Here is a 27,519-nt window from a genome sequence, read left to right as displayed (position 1 = left end):
CTTTCGTTAAAGTGCCCCTGCTGCCATTTTTCAGTGGGGATCCTGATGCATATGGTGCTGGAGTCTGCTAGAGTGCAGTAATTACCTCTCTCCAGCAGACTTGATTAATTGAGTCTGCTCTGACATGCTGTAATTACTTGCCAAACGTGTAAAGATGTCCTGTGACTGCAGAAGCTTCCTACTATTAGACTTCTGTTTTCTTCTAAAAAATCTGCATGTGCAAGTCTCACCAACATTACACGAGAGATCTATTTAAGGGGGAATATAGCCAAAGTATCTTTAACTTTATAGAATAGAAATGAAATATCCAGTCATTAAATGAAACAGAATGGTGTTAATATAGAATAATTAGTAATGATAACCACACACAGGTTGGATTTTATCCCCAAACATTTAGATCTCAGAAAGCCAATTCTAGTGGATTCAAAAGGTGGATTATTCACTTATGAACTGCCCTGTTTAAAAAAAGGATCACAGTAAAACTGGATAATAATCTGACTTATCCTCAGGGTTTCACAAGAGGCTGAGACAAAACATCTCTGCTGTCAAATACAACTTGCGCAAACCAGGCTGTAAAAGGCTTTAAGGAGCTTGCAGCTGTAACACTAAAAGGAATGACCTAGTGTATGTCAAAATGTTATGATTCCTTTGTAATGTTTTTCAATTTATAACATGCTGAAGCATTTCACTGGGACAGGCATGGTTTTGCACCGCTTGTAAAACTGCAAGAAGGATTGTAACAGTTTTAGAAGCTTGCTTAATTGACTCTCTTCATCAGCTCACAATCCTTACAAGATGGATGTGTATGTGCTCTCAAAGAGATTAATACATAGTCTGTTTCTAATAAAAGAGTACCTAGCTTTAAGGCATTTAAAGTAAATGTCTGATTATAGTTCTGAAATTTGGGCACTTTTCATGATTTTTTTTTCCCCTACTTGATTTCCTTTCTCTACTCAGTAGCAGAACTGGGGTGTGGTTCATTACAGCATCTGCTCTACTGTCCTCTTTCCAACAGGCAACTCAGTCTCTATTTCTTTTTTTAAGGAGTCTATTAAAGTGCCAGAGGAAAATAAATTAATCCTGAAGTAGAAGCATTATCCCCATTTTAAAAATAGGGAAACTGGGGCACAGAGAAGCCAAGTGTCTCATCTAATCTGAATGAATCAATAGAAAAGCATCCAGATCACCTCTCCTGACTGAGTAATTGCTTCTCCCCTCTACCAAATTTCCAGACCTGTGGGGAGCCCTGATAGTCAGGCATGCCAAGGGCCCAACCTGGGTGCACAGAGTCCAGATGGAGTTGATGTGGGCCCTGATCCTGCCACTTGGGGCCCCAGGAGGTGGTGCAGAGCTGAGGAAGACAGCATGGAGCTCAGGGAGGCATGTGGAGTCCCGGGAGCTGGTGCAGGGCTGCAGGAGGTGGCACAGAGCCCCAGGAGGCAGCAGAGGGCTGTGGGAGGTGGTACTGAGCCCCAGGAGGTGGCACAGGGCTGCGGGAGGCACAGAGAATCCTGCAAAGTGGCATGGGGTTATAGGAGGCAGCGCAGGGCTAAGCAAGGTGAATGGCACTCCAACAGGCAGCATGGGGCTGATCCTGGCTCCTAGGGCGCAATCAGGCCTGTGGACTGGCCCCAAGACGTTCATCCAGCCCCCACCAGCATTGAACATTAGTGTTCTAGACCAAAGGCAAAAGCGGGTTGATGGACGAAGGGCTATGTGGTACGTTCCTTCCTTTGATCCCCACATATTGGAAGAACCCTTTTGCTTCATGCTCTGAAGAAACTCAAGATACCAATGACAAGCAAGATTAAAAGGTCAGGTTGAGCCCAGTGTTATACTTATGCATTAAGATGCATTGTTCAAGCAATCTGAGCTGACATTAGAGAGAACTGAAGTGGCAGAAAAGTTAACAGCATCTCCACAGTTAGCACAAACTTACAAACCTAGTCAAATAAAAAATACCTCAAAGTTTCTCAAACAAGCACAAAAAGCAATAGTTGGTCCACTGAGATTAAAGACTGAGACAGTTCTTTCTGTTGCCTTGTGCCTTGACACATGCCAGAGAGGGCAAGGCTCTGTCCTTTTATGCAGAAATGAGCTCATGACCTTTTTCCAAGAACGAGATGGTCTTTGATCTCAGCAAGGGCAGGATCTGGACCTGTAGCTGGCAGATATATTAATATCATAGAACCTTTGGATGGGTAGGGGAGTGCTTCTTGCTCGCACAAACGCATCTCCCTGAACTTCAGCAGGACTGGTTTGATTTTTCCCATGTGGCTTCACTCTTATAGATGATAGGCCTATTTTTAATTGTAACTACCCTCATAAGTGGCTACTTGCACAGCCTTCCACTGCATCTAGCTCCATGTCTTGACTATTCGGCTAAACATGTCTTCCACTAAGGCTGAGTGGTAAGATAGAAAAAAAACCTGTCATATGTTTAAAATAGTTTAGGTTAGACTTGCAGTCAAAATTAGAAAAAAAAATTGCCATAGGTGATTATTTTCATTTACATAACAGAGGTTAAACCAAAGTAATAGTTCTGCCTGGTATTTAGCTTAGGTTCTATCTTCTTTTCCCCCAAACCTAAGGAACAGCACTTTGTGCCTCAAATGTCCAATCTTTCCCAATTGTATAGTTGGTGTTAAAAAAGAAGATATTACCTAACCAACTCTCCTTCTTGTGTATTTCCTGGACTGCTATAGCAGCTCTACATGACTTGTAAGCAAGGCCTTGTGATGAAGGCACTGAACTGAAATTCTAGTGACTGAGTTCAATGCCTGTTTCTGCCATAGACTTCAAGTGTGACTTTGACCAAACTACTTGATCAAAGTACTCATCTCCCCAGTGCAGGGCTAATACTAACCAAACTCCACAAAGGTAATGTTAAAAATAAATAGTTTATAAGTATGAATACATATTTTCCTCAAAATCAAGTTTCAGGAAGGTAGGGCCTACTATGCTGTCTATATATCACCTGGGCTAGGGACAGACATTCAAAATGCCAGAGGCTGAATTGATTCAATCTTTGGAGGTTAGTCTACCATGCCTAGACTGAATCAGTTTGCAACTGTACAGACATTCCCTTCGGACTGAGGAAATGCAGGCACATGCACTCAGGCCAGGAACTGGGGGGCACTAGAGCACAGTCCTCGGTTGCAGGGAAACTGTGCTGGGGGGGCATGGAGCCCCGGCAGTAGCTAAAAGTGAACTGGCCGGGAAGGGAGTTTAATTCCCCCCTCCTTGTTCCACCTGCTCAAACCCAAGCCAGGGTCTGCCTGGTACTGCTCCCTCGCTGCTGGCTGGCAAGGCCCCTGAGGGGGAGACACAGGAAGGGGGGTTATTTCCCTCTGTACCCCACTGCTTCCAGGGGACCACAGTGGAGACTGCCTGCCTTGACTGTCGCTGCCCCTGCTCGCTCTGTGCATGGGGCAAGCAGTGGGATAAACACCCTCATGTCCCCTCTGCTAGATGCTGGAGGGAAAGGAGAATAACCCTCCTCCCTGCCCCCTCACCCAAGTGGCCCTGCCACCCAGCCTCTGGCTGGGCCCCTGACCCTGCCGCTGGAGCAGTGAGGGGACAGGGCCCTAACGGAGACTGCAGCCTCTGTCCTGGAGTCCAGGGAGCATAAGCCTCTTCCCAGTGCGGCGGATGGCCCCCTCTGAGCCTCAGTGCCACTGCGCCATGGAGTCTGCGGCAACGCTGACCCCCATTCATGCACCCCCCCCACCAGAAAGAGGCTTGTGCTCCCTGGACACCAGGACAGAGGCTGCAGCTCCTGTCAGGGCCCTGCCCCCTCACCATGCCAGCGGCAGGGTCAGGGGCCTGGCCAGAGGCCAGCCAACAGGGCCACTTGGGTGAGGGGGCAGGGAGGGGGGTTATTGGCCCCTCTCTCTGGTGTCTGGCCGAAGGGGCAGGACAAAGCTTATCCCACTTGCTTGCACTAGGCATGGAGCAAATGGAGACAATGATGACTGGGGTGGGCAGAACCTGCTGTGGTCTCCCAGAGGCAGTGGGGTAGGGAGGGGAATAACCGCCTCCTTGCCCTCTCTGCCTCGGGGGCCATGCCAGCTGGTGTTTCGCTGCACCCCTGGACCGCCTCTGTAGCAGTGAGAGGGGGAGCACCAGGCGGACCCCGGCTCAGAACTTATGTTCTGTTACAGGTTTAAACAAGTTTCTGATCACTTAAACCAGTTTATGTGTAATGTCTGTCCCTAGCCTTGAGGTTTCCGCTATGCAAAGGAATATCTTCCTGGCCAGTGAAGCCAACTATGTTTTCTTTGAGTCTCTACTGTAGTGTAAAGCAGACTTAAAAGAGCTCAGGATCTGGGTCACATTCCTTTTACCCATTTCAGCTTCTTCCTAAGAACCAAATTCAGCCCTCCTGTAGTTTCACTGCCTCACGGCACTTACACTAACAAGAATTCAGCCCCAAAGCTCTCTACGGTTACATTAAAATATCATTCAGTGTTATTCAACTTTTAAAGATCCAAACTGACAACTGCTTAGGGTAGCAACTGTGCAAGGACAGGGCCTTTAATTACAGCCATTGACTTCAATGTCCTATTTCCTGCTTCAAATTGTTTCATAGCAAGCAAAGGGAAGAATCCTATTTCACTTTATGCATCCAAATTGTAGTTTACAATTGCATAACTGCTCTATCTCTCTGACTTCCCAGCCTAGTGCTCCAACAGTTTGGAGGGCAGGAGAACAATGATGAATTTTTTGTCCTACTGGGAAAAAGAATCCAATCTAGATCCCAGGACCCCCTTCCCTTCCAGAGCACCAGCTCTCTCACTGAGCCTCACACCTACAAGCTTATTCTTTTCTCCTGGACCCCATGTACATCCAGCTCTTGGCTGCCCAAGCCTTAGAAAAGGGACTGGATAATGTCTAACCCGTGGTGTGGCAATTAGATCACCAGGAAGATAGAGAGATGCAAATTCAAACCTACTCTGGGGAAGGAGCACTAGAAATTCCTGAATAAATGCCCTAACTGCTAGACTATTGGACGAACACATGCATGGGACCCCCTCCTCTTCTTCTTCCTCTCCATCCCTGTTACGGAGTTTTTTGGCAGGTACAATTTCATGACTTAGAACACTTATGTGGCTACACTGCACTTGGAATAAGATGACAAATTGCATGTAAATGCCAAAAATGGCAGTGAAGCTGCTGGAAAACTGACATTTGGGAATGTAAAGTAAAACAGGATTCTGCCCAAAGTGTTCACTTTTTGTTTCCTCCTTTATCTGTGCTGCCATAGGAACATGTGAATTGTAACAAATTGCTATGAGCACTATTCACAAACAGCGTATAAGGGTCAACAGTTATAAAACTGCCACAGAGGCAGCTGGATTTTATTGTGTCAGTTCTGTTTTTAGAAAGCCTTTTGTGTCCTCACAAAAAATACAATATATTTCTAATCAGGAAGTCATCCTACATGAGCTTATTATTTCACAGGAGGACAAAATTTGAGCCTAAAACAGCTTGATAATGTCATTTCAGCTTGTTCATAAAATTAGCCATTGTCACACATCAAATGAACAGCTTCCTTGGTCTCTTGCCTGTTCCAACATATGACCCAACACATTCTCCTCTAGTGCACAGCCAGAATCAAAGAATAAGCCACTGTAACATTTTGTTTCTTTCTAACAGCATGTTCATATTTAGTTTTTTGTCTAAAAGATTATCCTCACAGAAAACAGCTTATAGTGACAGGACTGATTGAAGGCATGGGTAAAATAATATATTAGAAATATACAAACCAGCAAGTGTGGATTGCTTGCAGAATAAATACCTCCATTATGGATCTTTTCACATGTAGGTCACTGGTTCAAATTCAGCTTAAGATGGTGATGAGTGAAAAGGAAGAGTGATTTTGTGTTAAGAACTCTGGCTGCCAGATAGTCATGAGATCTGGGCCCCACTCCTGGCTCTGCCACGGGAAGTGGGTGATCTTGGGCTAGTCACCAGATTCCACATTACTGCTATTTCTAGTTGCCAAGTTGATATAAGTGGTGGTTGGGAGAAGAAGGGTGGGAAGGAAGGTGGCTCTCAGTCCAATTCTTGATTAATCAATATCCAAAATTTGTCATCATAGTTGGACCTCTCAATGTTAACAGCAGCAGAGGCACCGCGCTGAATCAGCCTAAACTCTATGGCCGTGCGAAATTTCACCAAGTGTTTCGTTTCAAAGCTGTTTTGATGTGTTTCGAGCTCAAAACAGCAAAATTAAAATGAAACAAAAAGCTTCAAAATGAAATGAGGGCACTCAAAACTTTTCAAAAGTTTCAAAACATTTTGAGTTTTGAAGCAGCCCCGTGGCTGGAGGCAGAGGAGAGCCAGGGCTGCACTCTGTGTGGCTCTGAAGCCCCATGGAGCTCAGCCCAGCAATGGGAGGTGGAGCACAGCCCTGGCATTTCCCACCTCCTGCCGCCAGGCTGTGTTCCATGGGGATACGAGCCCCACAGAGCTCAGCCTGAAGGCTGGAGGTGAAGTGCAGGCCCTGAAGGCAGGTAGTCAGGGCTGCACTCTGCCTCATGCTGCCAGGCTGAGCTCCATGGGGCTGCGGAGCCGCATGAAGTGCAGCCCAGTGGCATGAGGCAGGCAGAACCAGGGCTGCATTCTGCCTCCCACCGCTGGGCTGAGCTCTGTGGGGCTCTGCAGCCCCACTGAGCACAGCTCTGGCTCTCCCCTGCCTCCTGTCACCGGGCCGGATGGATAACAGGAGGCCGCCACTGCCAGCAAGTGTCACCCATTTTGCTTTTTTGCAGTATGAGGTGAGTTTCTGAGAAACCTCTGCACCTATCTCCTTGAAACTTGGTAGGCTTCATGCCCTCAGAAGGGGCTACCATCCCTGCAATTTTCATCTGAATTGGGCAAGAAACTATGGTTTTAGGCATTTTCATGATTCCCCATTATAGCCTATGGGTGAAACATCGAAACGCATTGAAACAGCCAAACAGTTTCAATGAAATGAAATGGGACAGTGTTTCGAAACGAAATGGAACACTATCCCTTTGAGATGGCGAAATGGATGTCAAAACAAAACAATGGTATTACGCACAGCCCTACTAAACTCCCTCTCTTACCTACAGATGAGAACTGAGGGATATTAGTGAGGGAATCTGTAAGAGAAGCTCACACAGATATTGCCTGTTTTGTTCTAGTTCTCAGCCTAAATAGATTTTATTTTCCATAGCTGTCACCTTGGCACATTTCATCATCATGAATTCACTTAATTAAAAAAAACAGTCACATACACACAGGCAAATAATCCCACCTTATTCAGGGCACTCAAGAGTAAAGGTTTAAAACAACAGCACTGCAGAGTAGACACTCCTGAATTAACATCCACAACAGTTGTAGGCATAAATGGACTACATAATCACTACAAAAATTTAATCTCATGCTATCTTGCAGTGCCTGGTTTTAGAATTCCATCATTTTGGCCTGCCTGGATCATTAATGGTAGTGTTGAAGTGATTCCGTAGCTGATGACGATGTTTGCCTGAATCCTTAATGAGGTTTTGGCCAATTTCAATACATTATCTAAGTAAAGAGACATATTTGAGCAAACTTTTTTGGATTTGTTTTCCCTACATTGTTAACCTAAACCATAATCTCGTTTTACCAAGGGTTGTATTTTTCAGTGTGTACTCCCAGTACTCTCTCTATATGGGCTAGTTTTGCTCCTCTCCACCCCACTCTAAACCCTGGCCAGCAGGGAGCTGTTACAGAAGAGTGTTAAAATCGACAAAGAAATGCAGTTACAAGCATCTTTGGCATTTAATGATACAGTTTGTATGATCCCATGATACAGCAGTCAGAAGACAGAAGGACAGGAGATGGTGGTGACTCTTACTGTACTAGTTTACAAACTACACTAGACACTTCCTGACGGAAGCAGATCATGACACTTGAACAAATAAAGCTTTAGAGCTACTTCATCAGTGAATTAAGCCAACATGAGCCACAAATCAATCTCATTTTACCAAGCTTCCATTAAACACCATGATGTAAAAATGGCAAAGCAATGTTAGGTCACATCACACTGGGATGATTTATTGTACTCTGTAATGCCATTTGGTAGAGTATCTTGAATCCCCATGTCTGATGGGATGGGGTATAGTACTGCTTTAACATTCCATGTTGCCTTTTGCACAGGTCAAACAGCCTGGCCGTGGCTCCCAAGCATCAGTGGAAACAGGCCCAGCAAGAGACCTATCAGACCCAGCAGAAATACGCAAGAACTCAGGGGGAAAAAAGGCAGAAAACAATCATGACATTTGACTAGAGGACATCCATACAATTCTGGGGACACAAGTATGGGAAAACATTACTTGCCAAAGCACAACGAGGCTCAGGCATGAGTGTCAACTCCAAATAGGGAATTTCTCCATAGTTACCTGCAGCTAAGAGTACTGTGTCCAGTGATTCTTTGCAATTCTTTGGTTAGTGTATGAGCTAGTGATAGTATGAATTTTTATTCAAAGGTACTCTTTCCTCTCACGGAAGGAAGTTAAAAGTTAAATATTTCGTTACTGCAATAAAAGGGACAATTTTTGCTTATCATTTCTATGCAAAATACATTATCTGAGACTAAAACAGAAAGGAATGAATAAATATAAAGGAGGAAATTATTATACAATACGATTTGTACGTCTTAGGGTTCAGTTGAAAGTTATTGTACCTGAAATATCAATAGCATAAATGCAGGACAAATGAATGTTTGTTCTTTTTCATTTGAGGCAAACTGTTTCTCTTTGGAACTGACAATAATGAGAGTAAATGAACAGGAACATAGGATTTATCCTATCTGATCAAACTCATGGTCTCTGTATCTTTCATCTAGCATTGGTTTCAGAAGAAAAGGGAAAAACAGCTCCTCTAATGCATGTGGGATACCTATCCAATGCTAAGGAAAACACTGAACATGGGTTGAAAACTCCTTCCTAACCCCTAGTAAACACAGTCTTTTAGTTAATATTTTATCCCTTAAAGTTACAAAGAAATATTAAAATGTTTCAAGCCTGGCTGCACTCTCTGTTAGCCTCATTTCCATGTGCGCCTGAATATTACCAGAAGACTACAGTGATTGTGGGCATATGTGTCAGTATCAAGTTTCAGCTGTGATAGAAGGGATCTCTTACCTTCAGACAGGGACAAGTCATCAGCTGGAGACACCAGGTCTGCCTGGATAGCAAGGCCATTGCTCAACCGTGTGGTAATCTGATTAGTCAAGATAACCTGTAAATAGATAGGGAGAAGGGAGAAAAATGAATTATTATAGCTACAGGAAGGCAGATAGCAGCTTACACGAGGACTGGGACGTATGCAGACAGATCACAGCCTCCCCTCCAACCCCCCACAACCTTCAGCAAGTTCACCTCTCCTAGAAAATTTGGCACAACCTGCAATAACTTGTCAAAGGGATATTATAAAAAACAGAACAAATGGAGTACTGCCTTTCAGAGATAGTTGCAGCTAAATACTACACAACATACATATCTGTAAGGAACTGTGGGGAACCTCTTTTTTGGGTACTCAATTGAACATGCTTTAAAGAGAGGTCTGGTTTTCATATGGCACTTCAGTATAGCACGCAGCAGTCTTCCCAAACTGAAGGAAACCACACTTGTCTATATAGTTATGGCTTCACTTAAAAAGTTCATTTAAAGCAAGGGAGAGAATCTGGTAGATAAGCCAGTGTGCGAAGCACCCATGCAACAGAAGTTGCCTTACTTATGAAAGGACAGGTACACAGGTCAGTTTGTCTCCTAAGCATTATTTGTGGACAGAAATAAATCATCCATATTCTCTGTCCCCAACGTATGTTTTAAAAGTTTCTCATCCTCACATCAGCTCCTGATTCTTCATGAAACAATACATTATTAGCTCTATACAGATGAGGCATCCTGCTGTGAAGATATGAGAGAGAGTAGATAGGGCTGTAAAGAATTGTAGTTTTTTAGGAGAATCTTTCCACACACATTTTAGAAAAGACAGGAACTAACTAGGCAAGTGATATTATATGAACTATCCTTATACATTTATTTGCAGAGGACTATGAGATCCATTTCAATCAAAATTTAAAAGTCTTGAAACAAACTTATTATTTTAGAATTGTAAAGACACATGGATAATTCATTCACCTAAAGTATTTAGCTGTGGGTTCTGCACTCTCTTGTTCTGACTGAAACAAGTAGCAGAAGTGCTAAAATTGAGAATCACAAGATTTACTGTTATGGTTAGGGCCTGGTTTACATCACGACTTCGCATTTTTCATGAAAAACATGAAGTTAAGTGACTTTTACGAAAAATGCCATTTGCAACAAAATGCCATGATATAGTAACTGGCTGGGGAGTTCCCCAGCAAGCAGCTATGTCATGGCATTTTGGTTCAAAAAGATGGCTCTTGCAGGCTGGGAAGGTATTTCCCAGCCAGCTGCAAGAGCCTAGCAGCCTAGGGGAGGGGGAAGAGGTTGCAAAAGGAACAGGGGGAGGAGAGAGCTTGGAGATGGGTAGAGGAGGTACTGTTGGCTCTTCTGGGCAGGAAAACTGGGGTGAGGAAGATTGGGGGGCACTTGGGGGTTGCCTTGACAGATAGCCCTGGCACCAGGTAAGGGAGGGACTATTTGTTCCCTCACATGTGTTCTCTCTCCCTGCCCCCAACCCCTGGTGCCTCAGTTTTCCTGCCTGGAGAAGCAAAGAGCCCCTTCCCTATCCAGTGTCAGGGCCGTCTGCCAAGGCAAACTCTATGCAGCCCCAAGCCCCCATGCCCCTGTTTTCCCACCCAGAGGAGCAAACAACCCTTCCCCTACGTCAAAGTGGGGTGCACAAGACAATCCATTGGGGTGCAGGAAGAAAATATTAGAACTTCTATTTATATTTATATAAATATACATATATTGCGGGTGCGTACTCAAAAATTTTTTATTGATATGGGTGCGTGATCAAAAATTTTTGGAGACCACTGCCCTACCTATCCCCAAGCTCTCTCCTTCCCCTGTCCCTTTTGTGACCCCTTCCCTCTCTCCTGGGCAGCTAGGCTTTTGCTGCTGGCTGGCAAATGCTTGCCCCAGCTAGCTACTGCTGTTACTGCTTCTTCCAGCATGGCAAGGGGGCATGGGCCTTTCAGCAGCAATCAGAGGCCTTGGGAGCAAGGCCTCTACTGCTACAATTAAACCTGGGCCTAAACCTGCCCCCTCAGCCAAGGGGGGGGTGGGGGAGAGGAGGGAGTGTCATGATCTGGATCCAAAAACGGTAGCCCCCACCATGGTTGGGTCATCACATCAGCAAGCTGGGTCCACAATTTAAACCAGGCCCTAGTTATGACAGGACTTTTCCAGTGACCAAAGCAAGCAGCACTGCAAATCTCATAAGATGGCCAGATCTCATGAGCTTTTTGTGGTCATATTCTGCAGATTCAAGAGGCTCTGATAACAACAAAAACTTAGGATATATCTAATGCTATACAAATATTTATTTCTTCCATTAAGGGGATGAACCATTAGCCACTCCTTATACCTCCAAACATCAAAGGGGTTTTTTTTTCCTATTCAGAGATAGAAAGCATCAACTAGTACAAATGCCACCAACTCGCCAGAGTAAGTAGGCAAGTGTGGCTCAATTATAGCTTAATCACATGTTGTATGAAAGTATAAGTCTCCAAAATGCCAAGTATTGGCTTCCACCCTTGGACATTAAAAATAAAGCTATAGTCATATGTCTTAGAGTATATTTATACTGCTCACTTATGATGCCAGGCAGCACTGTACTAAGACATATTTTGCTAGGCTTGCACATGCTGCCTTTCACATCAGAGGCAATGTAACAACCACCTTAGTGCTGAGAGGTAGAACTTATTGGCATGTAAGCAGCACTGCAATGAGGCAGCTACACAACTTTCACTTCAAGAGGTACCACATATGGATTGAGTAGAATGCATCTCAGTAAGGTACTGCCTGGCACCACAATTGAGCATCATCAACAATCACTGAAGGTCCAAAACTTCTAATGCACGCACATGAAAATAAGTCTATTCAGTAGACATTACCACTGAAGTTACCACATTTCAGCTGCACCTGGAGAAAGGCACAAAGACAGCTTAACGGATCTTCTAAGTTGTATCCTGCAATCATAGCTCCAATGTCACTATTCTGGCAGCTGAGCATGAGAGTGCAATAGCACCGAGGTCCCAACACTGACATGCTCACCTTGCCAAGTGCTGAGTGGTAGGCTAACATAGAGCTGGCTCCTTACAGTGAGAGAAATCCCAGATGGCTGCTTTGTACCACCAGAAAGGCATAAAGCAGAATGGTGAAGAGGAGGCTAAGGATCTTCTTCAATGGGGGTATTCATCTAGGGGTCTGCATGTGTCTGATTCATCCAAGTCACGGGGGAGGGAGGTGTGTATGTGTGCACGCACACATGTACGCATGCACATGCAGGACTGGTCCCTAGAGCTACCAATAAAAGTTTATTATAAAAGGGAAAGCTCAGTTTGCAGATTATCAGGTTACAGTACGATAGACCGCTGTCACTGCCACCATAAAGACCTAGGTATAGACCTTGCTCAAAGACCTACTTCTTTAATACCTTTATTTTTTTTACTGGATAAGAGTTACAGACCTGTGAACTGGAGTTCTGTGACTCCAACAGGGCAAACCTGTATTCAAACTATAAAAGATAGATACCCAAGGCATACATGCCTGATAGAAGAGCATTCAAAAGTAAAGAGAGGCTGATATCAACAGAGGGAAAGAATGGGCTTCAGATTAACATTACACAGTTTGAAAGGGAAACTGCCACGATTATTTGTAATACCTTAGATTAAATAAATATTTACTATACATACAGTATATATGCAAGCTGGTGCAGTATGAAGTTTTTATTGGCACAAGTTTGCAATGACCACATTACTCACAAGTGTCAAAAGTACCCGTGAGCAATGCAGTCATCTCAAATTTGTGCCAAGATAAACTTTATACTGTGCCATCATGTATTTTGTTTATGTAACGTATTTCAGAGAAAAGCTACTGTATATAAGGGTTATTTAAAACTAAACTAAAAGAACTATTTTTCATATCCCTCTCCTTCAAAGAAAACAGACCCTCCAAGCTCAAAATGGAGAGAAAACAGAGAAATTACAACAGTGTAACTGTACCTAGACCTGCCAGATTATTTAGTTTTTCCCTTAAACAAAGAATTTTGCGGCATTGTGTTGGATAGTGGATTATAATAATTTATATTAATGATTATTTGATTATTACATATTATATTATATCATTATAATCATTATCTTGACTCCAGGAATGCCTCTCTCTCACTTAGTTGCCTGCCACAATAGAGCTCAGTTTCTACAAACCCCACCAGGGATCATACTCCATTAATAGTATCCCAGACATCTTGTTCTACTCTGTACAGTGCCTGCAAAAAGGCACATTCTTACACAGCAAATCTGCTGTGGTTCTTATTCAGGACAACATCTAATTGCGTTTAAGTTCCATGACTTCATAGGGGCAGTTAAACCCACACTTAAGTACTGTTCTGAATAGTTCTGAATGTTTCTTTCTGAGAAAAAGTAAAATGACACTATTCTTTATTCCTGTTAATACTATAGAGCTGAAAGTGAGATTCAATTTTAGTTTAAGCAGGAATCCACAGATTGTTAAATAAGTACAAAATAGATAAATACAAAATACAGTGCCAAAGTCTGTCTCAGTTATATTTTTCCAAGCACACTTTCAGCAGATTCTGCCCTCATTATAGCTGTACTCCCCCAGTTATCAACTGATAGCACAATTTTGGGTCCCCAGCTTCAGACATTTTGCACCTGATTTTCAAGGCTGTTGAGTAACCTCAGCTTTCAATGGCTTAAACTAGAATTGTGAGTAATTAGCAAAAGATGGAAAGTAGGCCTTAAGCATCTCAAACTGGGCAGGAACAAACTGAAGCACCCAGAATTAAGTGATACATTTGAAAATACAGCTCTTCAAATATAGGTTCATAAGTTTAATATAAAATTCCAAACAACATACTTGTATACAAGCTACCTACCCAAAATATTTAAGGTTATTTTACATTTCTAAACCCATATTTTCTAAAAGTCGAAAGTCCCATTTGTAAGAGCAGCACCCACAAAAAGATTCACATCTCCAGTATTACTCATCACTTAGATACATCCAAGTTGACAGCCCAAATACCATCCCCACTTGACTGTGATACCAGCAACCACAGTGAGTATTAACATTTCTTAAGTATCTTCTTCACCAAACTATAAAAAGATACTTCCCACCCACCTCCTGATCCAGATCTGTGGCTCACAAGCATCTGCAAAGACTCATAAGTTATGTGAGGGGGCTTATTACAATCTGAAGGAAGGGGAGATTCAGGCAGACTGGCCAAGCATGTCTTGGTAGTTTTCTGGTGGGTGTCACACTTATATGGCAAGGAGAACCTAACTGGGTCACTTTATAGAGTGCTCTGCAAAAGTTGCATGCTGGCCCTCATTTTAAGATCCAATCTCTCTCACTTCTCCAGGGCTATAAACAAGGGCTGTAGAATAAAAAGCCGGAAAGGTCAGGATATCCATCTTACATGTCTCTCCTGGAAAAGGGCACCTCCAGCTGCTATGCAGTGTTTCCTAACAGGTTGGTACATCAATTCAGTGCTGCTTTAGCGGAGAGTGCCCTGTATGAATCACTGGTACCAGTTCACAAAGGAGATCTCCCATTCCAGGGCTGATCAGGCTGGACCTATTTAGTTCCTGAGAAAAGATTGCAAGCCCAGGTAAATAAAAGAAAAGTCCCTTTTGTAGTGGGCTCCTAACAAATACGAGCTTCAGTACCAGCAGTCCTGGCTTCATCTTAAAGGTACAACTTGAATCATAAGTCTGTTATTCTCCCACAGAGCTCTATATACCAAGGATTTTGTTGTGTAATATCTTAATGTGTAAGAACTCCCATTGTCCGGTATCAATTAACCCAACAAAACTCCCTCTCATTCTGATTAGAAAAATCACCAGAGTTCAAGGAAACAGGAAACAAACACCTTTCTTCTCCATCTCCAGCTGAGCCCAAACATGTGTGACAAGTGGTAGATTTGTGCTATTGTTTTCTGTTCCCTGTTCATGGTAAATCAAAAGCATGAGTCTTCCCCAACCAATGATTGTGCATAAACAGACAACACCCTCTACCTTAAATGAAGGGTGAAAAGGTTAGTTAATAGCTCAGTCCTGCTACAAACCTGAATTAGTCACTCACTTTCCAATGGAGTTCAGTAAATCACTATGCCTTAACCTTTCAGTGTAGCCAACCACAATGTGCAAATTGTTTAATGACGAACTGTACTACACATCTGTGACAAAATGCAACAGAATTGTAAACACCATAGGTAGATTCAGTTCTTAGAGCCATTTCTTGGAAAAAAATTGAACTTCTTGCAATGCTTATAATTATTTAATTCTACACCCCCTGATCTTATTAGGAAGATAAATATTAGACACCATCTATTAATTTATAGACCGTAAACTCCCTAAGACAGAATCTACATCTTCATTTCTAGGTAAGTGTACAACACTATGACTACCAGTTAGAGATGCACCAATATATGGATGCCATATTGGATCGACACAGGAAAATTAACATTATCGGCTACTGTCTTGTTTTTGGCTCATGTAGCCAACAATGTATCAATAAATATGCCTTCTGGCTGGGGCTCCCAGATGCTGCATGCAGCCACAGCACGTATGTGGCTAGAAGCATAGCCAGGCAGTGTGGGAACAGCACCCTGCAGGTAAGTCTGTGAAGGGGAAGAGGCATGGGGGAGGGAAGTGGTGTGGGGGGTAGATCAAGGCCCCCATGGTGAAGAAAGGAGCAGGATGGGGCAGGGGCAGGGGCTGGAGATGGGTGGGGGCACTGCCCAGCCAGAGGGATGAATAGGACTCCGGTGCTGGGGCAGGGAGTGGGACGGAGCTGCAGGCAGTCCATCTGGAGGTGCAGGAGGAGTGGCACTTTGCTGCTCCGCACATGCCTGAGGGAGGCATGGGGGGCATGTGCCCCCTGGATTTGTGCACAGGGTGGAGGCTAGCTGTCCACTGTGGGCCTGGGGCTCACTGCTGTGATGCCTTTTGCTCCAGTAGCCCTGCAACAGCCACGGCCCCCCTGACAACCCAGAGGTGGTGAAGGCAGCAAACTGTGCTGCAGGGCGGAGAGCCCCAAGCCCACAGTGGGTGCCCATCTCCACCCTCACCCCACTTGGCTCCACTCCTAAAAGTCCCTAAGCTTAAAAATGGTGGCGGTGGTACTTGAACTAAAGCTCATTTGATAAGCTTTAGTTTAAGCACCTCCACCACCATTTTTAAGCACTGGGACACTGATCCCCTTGACTAGCTACCCAGAGCTCCATCCCACTCCCTGCCATGGCCCTGGGGTCTCATTCACCACTCTGGCTGGGCAGCCCCAGCCCCTGTCCTACTCCCTCCCTCACCGTGGGGGCCTCAGTCTGCATCCCCATGTCCCTTCCCTCCCCCTTACTCCTTACCCCTTCCCCTCCACAGACTTACCTGCACGGCACTGCTCTCCACTCTGCCTGTAAATCAGTTATCAGATCAGTATTGGCCAATATGCCTGCTAAATAATCAGCTATCGGTATTGGCCAAGAAAACCTCTATCAGTGCACCCCAACCACCAATGTTAAAGTAGTAGTAAAACTCCCGTTTATTACAGCTAGAGAAACTGAGAAACAGCAAGGGCAATTTTTTGTTAAACATGGGTGCCAAAAGTAAAGCACCTGTAAAGAAATATTTAGGCTTCTAACTATTTGCCTCACTTGCTGTCTCTGACACAAGGGATCCAGTCCCCAAAATAGTATGGCCTTATCACAAACCAATCTTACCCATCTCTAATACAGTGATTCTCAACCAGGATGCCTATCAATATTAGGCATGCAAACACATACACATGATTCACTAAATAAAACTCAGAGATTTTAAATAGAAATTCATAGCGTCAAAAACATTCTGACCTGTTGTGATCTTTCTGAGTTCTTTGCAACAGGAGAAGTGCTCTATTATATTTACACAGTCAAAAATGAGTGAAAGCTAAGAGCTAGTTTTTAAAGAGGGGTGCTTGGCATCTAACAAGGTTGAGAACCACTGCTCTAACATAACTGAATGCCCCTGAAAGTCTCTCTCTTTTCACATGCACGCCAGCAATGTTTGTGCAGCTTGGCAACATAATTCCACCAATCTGAAGTGACTATAGTGGAGATCACCTCAGAAAATACAAATCCTACCAGGTACCTACTTCCCAGCAACTAGATTTGAAAGTGTTGGGTGTAATGCAGTGTCTTTGTAAGGTGAAAACCCCAGCAGGTCCTGGGAGAGAGTTGGCCTAAGCAATGAAATATGATTTCTTTACATGAAAGAATAAGCAAGCTATTTTCTGTTTGGTTATTTATACAGTATAATTTCTCAAGTACTTCTGCTTTCCCCAGGACCACACTGAAAGGACTAAATCTGGCTTTGTCATCCTTGTAAATCCAGTTGAGTAAATAAGTCACTCTTTGTAAACTTGTGGTCTTAGCCTCCTTGTTGGTTTATTGCAAAATTAAAGGGAGCTCAGCACAGAACCATCAATCAGTAACCAGCAGAGGTATAAAGCCTTTAGGAATGTACAGAGAGGATGGGGGGGGGGAGACCTCCTGAAATGACTGTTTGTTAAGAGAACAGAGTATAATTCCCTTTTTTGCATGCAGCCTCGTATAAGAAAACTCTTATTAAAGATTTCCTATCCAGGTGGGAGGGCAAGCACAAAAACACTAAACAACAATCCAGACAAAGCCCTTTCTTAAGGGGGTGTGTGTGTGTGTGTGTGTGTGTGTCTGTGTGTGGTTTTTACTGCAGTCCAGTAATGCAATCAGGGATCATGAAATAAGAGTGGCAGTCCACAGGGCTGAGATGCTGACTCAGCACACTGAGGAAAGAGGACACAGGCTTTAGCAATCTCCACAACTGTAATTTTGTTCCTCTCTGGCAGATCAAATTCTAACATTCTCCATCCCAGTCACCTAAAAGGGCACCTCTCTCTTCCCCTAAAGCAGAGTGCTTTTAATGAGCAGCATTCAAGTGTAGTCAATACAGCTGACAATGGGCTGAAACAATGGTGACCACTGTCTAAGCTCTGCTGGAAGGAATATGTGCTCAGCAGGAATGGAAACACCATAGCGCCAGATGGGACAGGCATTAGGCTAGAAATGGAAAGAGGGAGTAGTGACAAAAGTGGGGGAGGGCACTGCTCAAAGACTGCTGAGAACTTGAGTTTTTTCGTGTGAACCTGTTACAGTGCTTTTGACTCTGGAAATGACTAGCATCAGCCTTCACATAAGGGAAACATTTACCCAGACTAGCACCAGCTGTGGGAATATGGGACTTCTTACTGACAATATATAACACAGACTAGAAACTGAGTTAACAGTCTCTTCAGCTCTGTATTTTTTTTTTAAACAGAATTTACCCTCAGAATTAGGAGCTGCTTGCTGCAGAGATTTCTGAAAAGTTACCCAGGCCTCTGAGATTTACAGGAAAGATCCATGACAGTAGCAACCTTCCCAAAACACTCAGCACTTTCTGTGAAACCAAGAAGGAAGGGCCACAGGAAAAGGGAAGTTGGGGTTGCACTGTTATAACAACAGCCACAACAGCAAAATTTTATAGAAAGAAACAAATACCTAGGGCTGTTGTAGTGATGTCAAGTCTTGCTGTCACATGGGAGGCCAGGCTTACTTGATGAAGAGCATCTAACTTAATGATCCCGGAGGTCAGACACCCTTCAGAAAAAGCATGTCCGTGGCACAATTGTAGAAGGTTTGAATTCTTACTTATTCATCAAAATCCCTGCTCCCTACCCCTCATATTCACAAGATATTATAAAATCTCTTTTATCCATAGGTGCCGAGAACATGGGGGCCTGAAGGCCTTGCCCCCCTCAGGAAAAGGGCTGTCACCTGAAATTTGGAAAATTTTCCACATGTCTATGAACTTAGCCCCCCGCCTCAACAAAAATAAAAGTTGGCATCCCTGCTTTTATCTGTATGAATAAAATATTAGGCACCAAAACAATTTTTTCACCTGTTCATCTTCCTCAAGCTCAAAAATAAAAATCCCTCAGCCAAATTCCTTCCTATCAGTATGCCATCAAGTCTTACAGCTGAGCCCCATAACTGTGAGCCCTTGCACCAGGTTCGAATTGACTCTTAGGGGGGGTCTTCAGAAAAAATGGCGTTGCCCATCATAATGCCCTAATAAAACTGGTGGATTCCCCCAACCCCCGGATATGATTTTCAAATCTTACAGGGGGGCTTTCATCTCTTATGGGGGGGCAGCTCCCCCCACCCAAACTCCTCCCTAATTTAAACCCTGCCTTGCACTAAGGGAGAAGTTGTAACCAGGCTAGTACAAGCTGCGGGAGAAAGGGAGTACTCACTGGCAACACAGAAGTCTGTGGGATGAGGCTGACTGCCATACCCATGCAGAGTTTCTACCAGTCTTGCAAGCCACAGGATAATAAGATTGGGTATTTGACCAATCAAATAAAGTTTCGTCAATCCACCAGTCAAATATTGGTCAAACATTATAAAAACTTGCCAATAGATCCAAATAATACACAGAAAAAGCACAAATCTTCTATTAAGAAACAGGCCAAAAACAATTTAAAAAAAATCATATTTGTCTAAAAAAAACTACAAAAAAGTGTTGGTTTTTTTGTAAAATTGCCATAATCTTTGACTAGTCAAAAAAATATGCAGTCAGTTGACAATATCTGACTGGTCAATTGATCAGCTTCCCAACCCTACAGGATTATGCTATGCTGTATGACATAATGACACTGCACTTTCTTGTAATGAGTTTATCACCATGTCCTGAAGTTGTATTACTCTATGATGCCATACTGCCCCGATACAATTGTATTAGAAGGCATCTAAACGTTACATACAAAAATGCAAATGAAAAGAAATAACGTAACCAACTCCACTGGAGAGCCAACCAGTGAGAATCAGATACAAGAGTAAATCCTTGAAGTCAATGGAACAACTCCCACGCTCAAATTTAAGCATGGGTTTAAGTGCTACACTTAATAAGGACCTAGGTTTGACAGGACTTTATACACCATCTTACAGTATAATGCTCTCATGAGCTGTACTGACACAAAAGGAAAGCACTAGGCTCCTTTCCTCCAGTCCTAAATAGCAGACAAGGAGCCACATTCAATAACTGTTGCAGACTCCAGGTCAGTTTAAAGGAGAGCCTGATTAGGAATGCAGCACAGCAGTCTTTCCTAAATGTGACAAAGGCATGGGTAACCATGGTGATGTCCATATTTGAAAGAAGTAGGTGGATGTTTTTGGATATGACAGAGACAATACTAGCTACTCCTGACCACTCACAAAGCAGGGGCCCCTGTGCTTACAGAGCTGTCAAAAGTTATCCTCAAATTCTCAAGCTCAAATTCTCAACTCTTAAGAGAAGTGGCTGTATTTCCCTGAATAGGTGAACACAAACCACCAAAAAACCTATTCAAAATGCTCCCTCGGCCCACAAGCACCCCCTCTGTCTTGTTTCAACTGAGTTCTATCTGTGTCTGTTTTCAGCTGTGTCTCATCCAGATAAAAATGATTAGACAGTCTAATAGTTAAGAAACAGTGATTAATGGGTTGCTTTTAAAGGAGAGTATAAATTGTATTGACACACTGTAGACCTAGTGTTCAGGGCACTTTGCCTACTGCTGCAAGAAGCGGCTGATCATATTATACTTCTAAGATGGGAGCCACAATCCCTGCTTTGCTACCACCCGTGTTCTACCCAAGTTCTTCCTCCTGCCTCCCACAGCAGGGCAATACAAAACAACACAGGATACTTAGAGCCATTGGCCTTTTGGGAGGAAGCCAAGGAACCTTTCAGAAAATGGTCACTGTATCTACTTCCAATTTCTTCTGCCTTATACAAGAAAAGTACAGCATTATGCAATTCCACTTCATGAGCGTTCTGGAGAAACAGCTTGCATGCACAGCTGTGCCAAGCGTTTAAAAATAAGTACAAAAAAATTAACGAGGAAAACAAGAAGGGGGAAAAAATGAAAACCAAAACAACACACAAAAATGTGCTGTTCTCAGGCAGCTACATGTCTTCAAGTTGAAACAACTGCCACCCAGAGACAGCCTGAGGACTTTTGCTTTTCCTCTTCTATGAACAAGGAAAGCAGCCAACACAAATGTAACCTTCAAAATCTAGACTGCAGCACCCTTATATTATGCTTCTCAATGAAAATGGTCTACAGGCCAGAGGCGTTTTGCATCCAGCTCTCTGCTTCTGCAGCCTGTAAAGACCTGTTTGTAGAGACAGGCACAAGACATCCCTGATGGGCCAGGGTGGTTCAGAATGCCCTTCATTACATGCTGCCAGCTCCCCAGAACTCTGGGTTAATTTGAACAGGTTTTCCTTGCTCTCCAGAAATCTTTGCATAAAGATACAGTTTCTGACTACAGGTCTCTATCCCTTGCATTTTAGAAGCACAATAAGGTGACTGATGGTGGTCCAGACTGGATTGCAGAAGCATGCAATGAGAAGTCCTAATCTAAAGGTCACTGTTTAGTCAAGATCTGCTTTATTTTCCAAGAACCCAAAATCACATGGCTGATGGGGGAGTTTGTGGTGAATGTAAAATTTCCTTAGCAAGAAACCATGTTCTTAAACCATCCTGTGGTCCAAACAAGTAGCTTTGTTTCAAGTGATGGGATTGTTCAGAAGATTGATAGGTTTGAGGCCATCAGTTCCAGTACAGCTCCAGTTAGTAGAGGCTGGAAGTTACCTCTATGGTCCCATCTACACATTACAGGTATCATGCAATTAACTGGTTAGCTTTGCAATTACCTTGAGACCAGCTACACATGAAAAGTAGCTATCATGCCATACAAACCTCTAACCAGCTATAAAGTTAGACCTCAAAAATGCATGCTAACTTTATAGCCAATTGCTATCAAGCTTTAAGTTGTAGCAGGGTCTCCACTCTGGCTGGGAACTGCATTAGCTAACAGGGCTCCCAGCCCAGTGATGCATCATGCCCAGCCAGGGCTGGGAGTCCTGCAACTGAGGAGACTCTCAGCCCTAGCCTCTAAGCTAGGGACAGACATTACTGGTGTAAGTGATCAGAAACTGGTTTAAATCTGTAACAGAATAGATGTTCAGTGCACATAATGGCCGAAACCAGTTTGAGATAAACCTGGCTGATGTAGTATCAGACTTAACTGATTTGGGTCAAACCGGTTTATGCAATGTCTGTCCCAGATCCTTTGTTGATTTAAGATAAACCAGACTCCCCCAGCATCCCAGCATGCTGTCTGGGCTGGATGGGGCTCTTTGCTCCACAGCAGAGCTGGCCCTTCCCCTCTGCTTCCTGGCTGCAGCTCCAGCAGAGACTTGCAGGCAAAGCAGTGTTTGCCTGGCTTCTCCCTGCTAAGAAGGGATTATTCCCCACTCCTCTCTGCCTTATGCCAACACCTCAGCATTAGTTAGCAGACCACATGCTGACCACATTGATTAATAGAGAGAGGCTTTGTTTTCTTAGTGGGTTGATAAACACTGAGTTAAAGGTGATAAACATCCCCTGCTGGGATGCTCAGGAGAGGGGAAATAATAAAAGCATCCTGTCAGGATGCCCCCTCAGCTCAGCCCTCTGGAAGGGAAGGGAGGGCTACTCTAGTACCCCCTGGCTTCTAGCCTGAGCCACTGCAGGCATGTGCCTGCATTTCCTCAGTCCAGAGAGAATGTCTGTCTGGTTACTAACTGGTTCAGCCTAGCCAGGTTAGACTAACCTGCAAAGATTTAATCAATTCAGGCTCAGGCTTTTTGAACGTCTGTCTCTAGCCCTACTAATGCTGGGTCCTAGCAGCAAGTGGACCCAGAGTCCTGTAGCTGTGAACGCTGGGTGACAGGACCCAGCTGGGTTCTGTCAGTCTTGGGGCGTGGCTGCCCCAGGGGTGCATGAAACCCCAGGGCTAGGGGATCACAGCTGCCACAATCCCTCAGCCCTGCGGGTTTCACACACTGCCTGAAGCTGAGGAATCACAGCAGCCATGATCCCTCAGCCTCAGTAGTCCATGGGGTGCCCCCACAGCTGGGAGCCCTTAACTGAAGGGGCTCCCAGATGCAGGAGTTTCTTTCTTGCTGGTGCAGGGAGAGTCCAGGATTGGGCTCCCTTTGCACCAGCAATAAGGTATGATGAATCTAATGTGTGATCCCACAATTATGCCTCCTTCCATGCATGTGTGGCATGGTAGGAGGCACAACTGTGTGGATTGCACATTAGATCCCATCACTCTTTTACATGAATGTGTAAAGGGGGCCAATCTGATGAGAATGAGAAATCTAGCATGGCTCCTTCAACAGCTACATTTTGGGTTAAAAAAATAAAAGATATGATGATGTTGTCCCCCCTCCCCATTTATCTAATGTAATTCTGAACCTCCAAAATTTCACTTTTTTGAACTTCCAGGAGACTAAAAGTAAAACTGAAGTATTAAGAGAGAAATGGGAAAGCCATTTTGGGTTAAATATCCACTTTAATTTTCACCAGTGCGTCAGTGTACAAATGGGGCTCCCTGATGAAGCTGACTGAATCCAGGTTTGTTCAGGGGGTAGAAAGTTTACCCTCACGAAACAGGAAAATAGGGGAGGGGACACTGCATCCAAGGATGCTAGAGGGCTGCAACTTGGGCAGCTCATTTGTGGGGGTAGCCACATATTAATGGAACATGAGCAGGGTACTACAGATCAAAGATAAACCTGCCATGGAGTGATGTAACTTTAAGACACCTAAAGTGTGCCTAAAACTAGTTTCAGGTGACAATGTGTGGACAATCCAAGAGTTAAGAATTCCAGGAGCCACCTAAAATTAACGTGCAACACAGCCCTAAATTGAAGGTTCCCCAGATTTTGTAGCTCTTTAACAGACTTATACAAGTAATCCAATGGTTTGTATGTACACAGTATAAATAAACATTGTTTAGACCTTACTATACTTCTATGAAATAACTAATGTATCATTATCCCTATTTTACAGATGTCAATACAGACTCAAAAGTTAAATTACTTGCTCAAGGTCACCGTAAATCAATAGTAAAACTAGGATTAAAACTCAGGTACCCTGACTACCACTTTCCTCTTTATCTACTTTCTTACAAATATTTTGTCTGTCTCAAATCTAATCCTGTAAAATACCACAGTGTCATGTAATCTCTCTTAGGCAAGTCATAGACACTGTCTCTTACTTTCCAATCCACTATAAATAGGGACATGAATACTTACTGAATGACCTCAGAGGTCCCATGTACACATTACACTTAAGACATGGTTTCTAGTTACTCACGTCTGAAATGGTCACCCAGCTACACGTTCATTCAATTAATGTTGTGATGAAAAGAGGAATAAGCTACAAGGTTATTCAACAGAATATGTATAATAACTTCACAGCTATTTCCTATCATGCCATTAATTGAACATGTACCCAGGAGCCCCTGTGGCTGGGAGCACCATCAGCTGACTGGCACTCCCAGCGGGGGGGAAGAGGGTGGCATGGGAGCTCCCAACTGGCTCCCAGCTGTGGGAGCACATACCCCTGTGGCTAAGAGCCTCATCAGCTGACAAGGCTCCCAACTGTGGAGATGCCCCATGAACTCTCACAGCTGGGAGCCTGCTGCTGCTGTAGTGTCCCCAGCCATGAGGATACTCATCCATCCCCAACTGTAGGGGGTGCTTCATGCATGCCCACAGCTACAAGACCATGTTAGTAGCCCCCTGCCATGATAGATACCCCTGTTCCAGCTGTGGGAGCGCATGGAGCACCCTCGTAGCTGGAACACTGGGTCAGCAGCAGTCTCCCTGCTGTGAGGACCCCTGGGTAGTAAGAATCATCTCTACCCCTTTTCAGTCATTGTGTACTATGGAAACAATATAAAGTGGCTGCAGATGGTACCAAAATCTGGCTCGTGGACCAGTTTTGAAATGAGTGACCTTACATGTGAACACACCCATCAATTCACTTGTGGGGTAGGAAACTTGAAAAGAAAGCTGGCAGGGCCAACCTGGCCACACCGTTTGGCAGGATATCACATCACACGTGGGGTTTCAAAAATTTGCATAATATATACAATTTGATGCATGATATGAGAGAAGTAAGTATGCAAAGCTGATTAGCATCTCTTCTTCCCAGGGTTCACAAAGAATGAAATCAATCAAACTCCAGTATATGCTCCTTCTTGTTTCTTTCTGATAATACCCCAAGTACCATTCAACCCTTCTGGGTTCTATGGCAAGAAGTAGAGCTTAAAGGACTGTAGGATGTTTCTTCTCCCTCACCTGTTACTCTGCTTTTATAACCTGCAGGGGGGTATCTACCATAATACTGATAATACTGGATTGCATTTCACATGATCATGTTGGGGACCTATACACATACCAGATGCCTGCAACCTCAGTGTCATGTGTATTCAGCATACCCATACTCCAAAATGATGGAGGGGGAACACCGCTCCACCATCATTTTGAAGCACAGGATGCGGAATACATGAGACACTGCAGGTGCTTTAATTAAAGTAGTGCCCAAGGGCCACTCTAATTAAAGTACCCCCCAATCCACCCTGGAGCATGTGTAAAGATGCCTATTTTATTTTTAATTACAATTAATGCCTTCTTGACTAACTGTGGGCCAGTTAGTCTTACCTTGATCCTGGGTAAGCTTTTTGCAAGAATTATCCTGGCACATGTCCACGACGGGCCAGCGGGGGAGATTATGTTTAGGGGCAACCAACACGGGTTCATTCGAGCCGGTCCTGTCAGACCAACCTGGTGGCCTTCTATGACCAGGTCACAAAATCCTTAGACGTAGGGGTAGCAGTGGACATAGTCTTTCTGGACTTTCGGAAGGCTTTCGACATGGTCTCTCACCCCATTCTCATTAAAAAACTAGGGGACTGTGGTGTCAACACCTACACAGTCAAATGGGTCACTAACTGGCTGGAGGGTCGCACCCACAGAGTGGTGGTGGATGGGTCATTTTCGACTTGGAGGGATGTGGGCAGTGGGGTCCCCCAGGGCTCAGTGCTCGGGCCCGCACTGTTCAACATCTTCATCAGCCACTTGGACAAGGGGGTAAAAAGCACCCTGCTCAAATTTGCTGACGACAATAAGATGTGGGGGAATGTGGGCACGCTAGAAGGGAGGAATAGGCTTCAATCAGACCTGGACAGGTTACAAGGGTGGGCGGACGAGAACAGGATGAGTTTCAACACTGACAAGTGCAAGGTGATGCACCTGGGGAGGAAGAACCAGCACAATACCTACAGGCTGGGGAACTCCCTTCTCATCAGTGCAGAGGCAGAAAAGGATCTTGGAGTCATCATTGATGCCAAGATGAACATGGGCCGGCAGTGTGGGGATGCAGTCAGGAAGGCCAACCACACCTTGTCATACATCCACAGATGCATCTCAAGCAGGTCTAAGGAGGTGATCCTTCCCCTCCATGCGACACTGGTCAGGCTGCAGCTGGAGTACTGCATCCAGTTTTGGGCGTCGCACTTCAGTAGGGATGTGGACAACATGGAGAGGGTCCGGAGAAGGACCACTTGCATGAACGGGGGCAGCAGGGCAGGCCCTACGAGGAGAGGCTAGACGAATACCTTGCTAGGGTCGTTTGACCCCAGTACTCTTTGCTGCCATGGCAGGGGGTTGGACTTCATGATCTGCTCAGGTCCCTTCCGACCCTACTAACTATGAAAATATGAAACCTCTATGAGGTACAGTAGTTAAGTTTTACTTAGTTCATTTGATGCCAAATATCCTCTATACTAGGTACAGGGAATTCTGTAACAGAGAATTCTGCTAACCTTCTCTATTTACCTAAAGGAAAATTAACAAATCTGTTGATTTTCAGATCTATTGGGATGAAAGGAATTGCATAAATGTGTGACTATCAGGTTAGGAATAGATACTGCATTTGTCTCAGACAAGTTGTGTCCATTTGTCCCAGTACAAAAATATCCTGGAAATGGCATTCCATGGCACTTGCAATCAGGCTGAATACATTGCTGCTTTTCTGCCACTGATTCAGTGATGCAATCCTGGGACAACCAGTCAGAGATGCACTTCATGATGTCCTAGGGCAAACTGTTAGCATTTCTTACCCCATGAACCTTTTCAGGGTTTACCCTGGGACAATGGACATGGATATCTAAACAAATGCAATTTGTCCTGGGAGAAAATGGTTTCTCCTGGTGGCAACTGCTTGTAGCCTCCAATCAAGCCACCGCTGATTCTAACTGAATGAGAAGTCCATTAAAGCAAGAAACACTGAAATGAACACAGCATCACGCAGTGCAATCAAGGCCCACCCAGAAAAAGCAGCATCTCATAGTTTCATAGTTTCTAGGGTCGGAAGGGACCTGAGCAGATCATCTAGTCCG

General features: G+C 44.2%; 1 protein-coding gene across 9 annotated transcripts in view; it reads right to left on the bottom strand.

Moving 5' to 3' along the window:
* The window catches only part of RAD51B (RAD51 paralog B), a 648,225-nt gene that overhangs the window by 327,550 nt on the left and 293,156 nt on the right, over nt 1–27,519 (bottom strand). For all 9 annotated transcript variants that reach the window (XM_019551768.1, XM_019551772.1, XM_019551766.1 and 6 more), the window contains one exon: nt 9,156–9,252. In XM_019551768.1, coding sequence (XP_019407313.1) covers nt 9,156–9,252 — 97 coding nt within the window. The remainder of the gene's footprint in view (nt 1–9,155; nt 9,253–27,519) is intronic.

The sequence above is a fragment of the Crocodylus porosus genome, unplaced genomic scaffold, assembly GCF_001723895.1.
Source record: "Crocodylus porosus isolate Cpor-Errol unplaced genomic scaffold, CroPor_comp1, whole genome shotgun sequence".
Classification (NCBI taxonomy): domain Eukaryota; kingdom Metazoa; phylum Chordata; order Crocodylia; family Crocodylidae; genus Crocodylus; species Crocodylus porosus.
This window is presented reverse-complemented; position numbering and strand designations above follow the sequence as displayed.